General features: G+C 33.9%; 1 protein-coding gene across 6 annotated transcripts; it reads left to right on the top strand.

Annotated features, from left to right (window-relative positions):
- Positions 1-542: 542 nt before the first annotated feature.
- On the top strand, positions 543-3,969 carry LOC105121576 (mitochondrial carnitine/acylcarnitine carrier-like protein). 6 transcript variants are annotated; one of them, XM_011020277.1, is made up of 4 exons: positions 543-827; positions 919-999; positions 2,155-2,557; positions 3,174-3,969. In XM_011020277.1, the coding sequence occupies exons 3-4, from the start codon at positions 2,166-2,168 to the stop codon at positions 3,670-3,672; spliced, it is 891 nt and encodes a 296-aa protein (XP_011018579.1). In that variant the 5' UTR covers positions 543-827; positions 919-999; positions 2,155-2,165; the 3' UTR covers positions 3,673-3,969. The 6 variants fall into 6 exon arrangements, with proteins under 6 accessions (XP_011018579.1, XP_011018578.1, XP_011018577.1 ...); XM_011020276.1 differs by having other exon boundaries at positions 919-1,004; positions 2,166-2,557; XM_011020275.1 differs by having other exon boundaries at positions 919-1,052; positions 2,166-2,557.
- The last annotated feature ends 2,511 nt before the right edge of the window (positions 3,970-6,480 follow it).

The following is a 6,480-nucleotide window of genomic DNA, read 5'->3' as shown; positions in this document are numbered from 1 at the left end:
TGTTCTTTAAAAAAAAAAAGACAAGTCTTAGAATTTAGAGGGAAATATAGACGGAGGACTCAATTAAAAACTTCCTGAATCGTTTTTACTTTTTGGAAACCAAATTGTAGCAAAAATCATTTGAGTTCCCAATTAAGAATTTGTTATAAACTTGAGGGACTTATTTTGTGGTTTGCCCACATAAATTTCCATCACTCCTGCTCTTCTCCACCACCCAAAAGCTCATCCGCAATCACTTGGTGGAGAAGCGGAACGCAACAGGGGCTTTAAAAAACAAGATTGGATTTTGTTCTCGAAGAGAACCATCACAGCCACACGGTACACATCCCTCTGCTACACCGTTGTGTGCGGTTGAAATGTACTGTTTCATTAAATCTTTAAATTATTTTTTTGAAAAGGTTTTAGATTAATTTATATTATTATTTTAATGTATTAATATTAAAAATGAAAGAAATAAAAATACTATTTTAATATTTTTTAAATAAAAATAATATTTTAAAAAGCAAACTATTATATTTTTAGGTTTGGATCCACGCTCTACAAGTTGTGGTTGGAAGTTTTTGTCCCTGCCCAAGTCCCGACCTAGCACTCTCATGTGGCTCTTAAGTTGATGACTCTCGAGATGATTTTTGTTTATAATGGACAGCGATTCCATGGTTTTTGGAACCCCTCTGGTTAATTTAATTTCAAGATTCCTACTACCTAAAATTACAGGACTTCTCTAATCACACAGAATTCTTAAATCTCACCAGCTCCCTACCCCCTCTTACCACCACCTTTTTGCATCCGCCAGCAAGTGGGCAATAACGCCTTTGTTTCTTCCCATGGTAAATCAATAATCTCCCTCCTTGATGTGCATATGACTGAAATTATACAACCCATTTTTTGTTATAGTGTTTTCCATTTTTTTTTTTTCAGATTTAAGTCATCTGGGGTGAGGTTAAAGTTCTGGGCTTTGGATTCGGTTTTGCTCTCTTTGCGGTCTGCGCATCAAATCAAGTTTGGTTTGATTCTTAAACTTATTCGGTTTGCAGAGCGTATCTGAATCATTTGTAGGCTTTGAAAATTTATTTGTTTCACTTGCTATTATTTTTACACCTTGATACTTATGCTTACCCATCACCTCCTATATCCATGGACTCTGTATAAACTGCATTTGGGTTTTTGTTTTCTTTTTCACTCTTTCTTATTGCTGATGCAATCCTCAAGATCATGTTGATGTTGATTTGGGGTTGGAAATGGGTAAGGAGTGAAAATTTGAGAAGAGAATATATAGATATAATGACATCCATCATATGTTGGTGTGTTACAGTGCTACTGTGATGATATCTTTTACCATTGAATTGCATTGTTCAAATTGTATTGAACTTGGTAAGAGCATCCGCTAGTTGGCTTAGATTGCAAATTGTACCAGCCAAGGAGAAGAGAAATGACTCATTTTCAGGGGTTCATGAAACAAATTGAAAGAAGGAAGAGTTATGGGAGTTCATTTGTGTCCTCTCGATTCTAGAATAGAGCTAATTTGGTTGTGGTGTTGTCCTGGACTTACGAGGGTTTTCCAGAGTATGGTAGTGACTGTGATTTAAAGTTTAAAGTTTTTTTTTTTAAAATATATCAAAATAATATTTTTATTATTATTTTTGAAATATTATTTTTAATATTAGTATGCCAAAATAACTTGAAAATATTTAAAAAAAAATTAAAAAATTTAAATTTTTTAAAAACACGATTTCAGCCGTATTTCCAAACTCCATTTTAAAACATGTGTGCAACTGAAGGTAGTTAGAAACATTAGTTGGGAGTATAATAAAATCTTTATTAGTATATGTCTTGCTGTGTTTCATTCAAATCTGGAATATGTCGACACTCACACATTTGTGTGTGACAACTTTTAATTCTCTTACTCCTGTATTTTGTGAGGCTTCTTTACCTCTATTAACCTGCGTAACCATGTGTTTGGACGTTGCGATATTTTTTTGGCATCTTGATCTGGCACTTCAATTATATTTCATCTGAAATATTTTTGGGTGGAAAATAAATAAGCAAACAATACTTCTGTTGCTATTGTTTCCATTAGCTTAAAATCAAACATTTTGAAGCTAATTCAAGTCTTTCACTTTTATCCCTTCAATGACTTGAATTCATATTTCCAAGCTCTCTTGCAGATGGGGGAAGTAGCAAAGGACTTGACTGCCGGGACAGTCGGGGGTGCTGCACAATTGATAGTTGGGCACCCCTTTGACACCATCAAGGTCAAGCTCCAGAGCCAGCCTGTTCCACTCCCTGGCCAAGCTCCAAAGTATGCTGGCGCGGTAGATGCTGTCAAGCAGACTTTAGCTGCTGAGGGCCCAAGGGGGTTATACAAAGGTATGGGAGCTCCACTTGCTACTGTGGCAGCCTTCAATGCTGTTCTTTTCTCAGTGAGGGGACAAATGGAGGCATTGTTGAGGTCTCAACCTGGTGCCCCTCTTACTGTTAACCAGCAAGTTGTTGCTGGTGCGGGCGCTGGAGTTGCTGTTTCTTTTCTTGCTTGTCCCACTGAATTGATAAAGTGCAGGTCAGTGCAATCTTCCTCCACCCTCACAACCATTCCCGACCTTGCAACCTGATTTTCTTATTTCTTGAACTGCTGCATTATTTTGCAAAGCCTTCACATTTTTGTTTATACCTTTGTGTTGAGCTTTTTGCCTAATTGTATTATATTACTTATAACTCATTGGATCTGACTGTGCTATGTATCTTGAAAACTCGATGGTTTTAGGAAGTTTCTGCCTTACCTTTCATGTCCTGAATTCTTCTAAATTGCACAGTAAAAATTTACATGTTTGCCTTTACCCTTGAGGAAGTAGTGCTTTTCTGGTTCACCCCTGACATTTTAAGTCTATATATATATATATATATGGTCTCCAAAATTATCAGGCAAGGGGAAAATCATAATGTGAATATGGCATAGTTTCTTAAATACTCTTAAACAACCGGAACACAATCCTCTCTCTCAAATCTCCAATAACTAAGTAGTGGTTATGCCAGTATTTTTTAAGTATCTCTCAATCCTGGCAACTAATAGTTTTAACTTCTTCATTTTCCATCTGTTTCTATCCTATTTTGGTTAAATACCTGGCAGATCTTTGAAATCTACCCCCTAATTGATTGGGTCTTCCTGGTGGGAACAGGTTGCAAGCACAAAGTGCATTGGCAAGTTCAGACTCAGCAGTGGTGGCAGTGAAGTATGGAGGGCCAATGGATGTGGCCAGACATGTTCTCAAATCAGGTGGTGTGACGGGTCTCTTCAAGGGCTTGGTTCCTACTATGGCACGTGAAATTCCTGGAAATGCTGCTATGTTTGGTGTCTATGAATTGTTGAAGCAGTCCTTTGCAGGAGGCCAGGATACTTCTCATTTGGGAAGGGGCTCTTTGATTGTGGCCGGTGGCTTAGCTGGCGCTTCCTTTTGGGCATCTGTCTACCCCACTGATGTCGTCAAAAGTGTCATTCAGGTTGATGATTACAAAAATCCCAAGTTCTCGGGCTCCATCGATGCTTTTAGGAAGATCCTGGCGTCTGAAGGTATCAAAGGCTTGTACAAGGGTTTTGGCCCCGCCATGGCTCGAAGTGTCCCTGCAAATGCAGCCTGCTTCTTGGCATATGAGGTGACAAGGTCTAGCCTGGGGTGATTGGCTCCATAGGTTGCCTGGCAGCTATCTGGATTAATCTTCACCGTTGTTATCATATTGCTTATCTCTCTAAGTCGTCATCAATCATTGAATCAAAGAGCTCTTCCAAGAAATCGTTTAGCAATATGATAACAGGTTATTTGTCAAAAGAACACTATTCATCCTTCAAAATTCATGTACTCGGGTGATGGAAGAAACACTTGCCAGTAACCATCAATTTAACATGCAATAGTTGCCTCTCTTTTTCTTGCTGAAAATCTCAGGTTCTGATTCTCAGGAGAAAAGTACAAGGCAGGACAAAGCCTCAATCATCATGGTCAGTCAGATCAGAACCCTCAATCAATAAATCTGCCAACGATGGGGATAGAAAATTCACTCCGATGAAAACAAATGAAACTAGCTGCTTTGGCTTACCGTAATCATCCATAATAAGTTAGTTCTTTTTAAGGTGCAGTCGCCCTTCGTTCTAAGGACAGGAAATGTGCCAAATGGCTCTGTTTAACAAAATCAATTAACCTTCCTGTTCTTATGCGAGGTCTGAATTTCTAGGTTGCAAGGATCTTCTTACAGCTTTTTCTATACATGTTGTGAAATGGATCCTCCATGCGTCGGCTCGTGTGTGACGTCCTTATCGCTGAAATATCTCAAATTATACTTGGGGATGACAATTGTCCTTATTTCATGGAAATCCATCTCCATTTGCTTAAATGGAGGCGGCTACAGACGAATTTTTGTTTTTGTGCGTATGAATGTAAAGCAAAATAATTAAATTGTTTCGTATAAATTATGGTGTTGTGAATTGATCTGTTGTTATATTATTTGAATTAAAATAACTATAGAACACATAAACCTATTTAATCCAATTGTTATTTTAAATTTGAAATATTTTTTATACTTATATTAAATTCAATTTAAAATCCCTAAAATATAACTTATTTGTATGCTTCTATCGTGAATAGCACATAAAAAGATAAAATATTCATTATCATCCATAAAAAATATTCTTAATTATTATAATTCATTCGAATTCTATTTTTTAATTTATTTTCAAAAATATAAAAATTTTAAAAAAATTATTATTGATGCAATCCAGTTAATTTTCGATCATTTACTGATTTTTTTGGCACATTTTGCTTATTTTATTTTGTGTGAAAAGTTTTTATAAAATAAAAAAATAAAAATAAAACTAATAAAGATTTGGGGGTGAATAATAAGAAAGGGAAAAGGAGGGACCAATATAGAGGAGGGTCAAATAATATTATGGAAGATAAAAAAAAAATGAAGAGGATTCATAAAGTAGATATTCAAACAAAAAATAAAAAATATTGTAATTGACTTGGGTTGCATTAAAAATGTTTAGAAATTCACTAATTATGTTCAAGAAGGAAAGAAAAATATCTTGCACTGTTTAAGAATGGAAAAAAAAAATCTTTGACCATAAAATTCTTAAAATTTAAGATTATTGTTCAAGAAAAATAAAATAAATCTTTCAATTGATGGCTGGGTGTTAATTTTTAGGTGCTTTACTATATATGGTTGGTATTGTAGTAGTTTATGTTTAGAAATATATTAAAATAATATATATTTTTTATTTTTTAAAATTTATTTTAGACATTAGCATATCAAAACCACAAAAATAAACATTAATTTAAAACAAAAATAAATTTTAAAATTTTTTAAAAATATAATACCACCACAAAAACAAATACAACATATAAAAGCTTTGTTTTTTTAAAAAAAAAAAAAAAAGGTAAGAAACAAAAAGACTCCTGCCAAAAGAAAACCCCTAGCCTCCTCCCTCACTCACCCACCCTACCAAACTCTGACCTCTTTGAACCGCTAGCCCACATAGCACTAGTAGCCAATAACAAACCACTTCGCCACACCCTCGGTAGCACAACAATAGTTCTCCTACAACCAACACTATAGCAACCCCTCTCCTGCCACAAATTCTCCCCTAACACATTATTGTAGTCGTGACCACCAACATCTCAAATCAGATCTTTAAATCTCCATTTTCAGTCGAAAACTCACCTAGAATTGGTCTAGGAATTGTATGTTCTAATTATTATTTTTCTCGAAAGATGCATGTACAGTAAGAAAGTTGAGTATATATGTAAACATTGGAATCAAAATTTTATTTTTGTATTCTTTAACCTTTAATGATTTATATTTTACTCATCAATCAAAATCATCTTGGGAATTATGAATACTAATTAGGTTTTTTCTTTGATATTGCGTTAGAGGATATAAGAGTTGAATTTTTATGTAAACATTAGTTTTAGTAAAGTATAATCTTGCCACTTTTTTATGATCTATATTTTTCTTGAAAGTCAAAATTGGCATAGGTATTAGAAATCATAATTAGATTTTTCATTAAATATTGCATTAAAAGGAGACAAGTTGATTCTACTATTAATGTGTATGAATTTAATTTTATGTTCTTTACCCTTGTGATATGGTAAATGAATTTAGAATGGATAGATATGATCCTACATAGACTTACGAGCATGATCAAAGAAAATAGATTAAAACTCAATTAATTATTACTATCATTTTAGGTCAAACACCCACAATTCAAAAGTAAAATTAAAGATTATATCATTTTATAAGGCTTATGTTTTGTATCATTGTATCATTTTTTTTAGTAGTCTATTACATTTAATAATAAACACACATATATTCATTTACATAAATTCTTAACATGTATACACAATTGATGTATTTTATCATTAAAAACAAACATAAAATAACTTAACTTAAGTAGAATATATAGAGTGATTGTTACCTTTTCAAATATATAACTAA

The sequence above is a fragment of the Populus euphratica genome, unplaced genomic scaffold (assembly GCF_000495115.2).
Source record: "Populus euphratica unplaced genomic scaffold, PopEup_1.0 scaffold25.1, whole genome shotgun sequence".
Classification (NCBI taxonomy): Eukaryota; Viridiplantae; Streptophyta; class Magnoliopsida; order Malpighiales; family Salicaceae; genus Populus; species Populus euphratica.
This window is presented reverse-complemented; position numbering and strand designations above follow the sequence as displayed.

What these genes read in the sequence shown, in the direction of transcription:
- LOC105121576 (XM_011020273.1), top strand. An exon ending in ACTGAATTGATAAAGTGCAG is followed by an intron (nt 2,558 to 3,173) that starts GTCAGTGCAATC and finishes TGGTGGGAACAG; the next exon opens with GTTGCAAGCACAAAGTGCAT.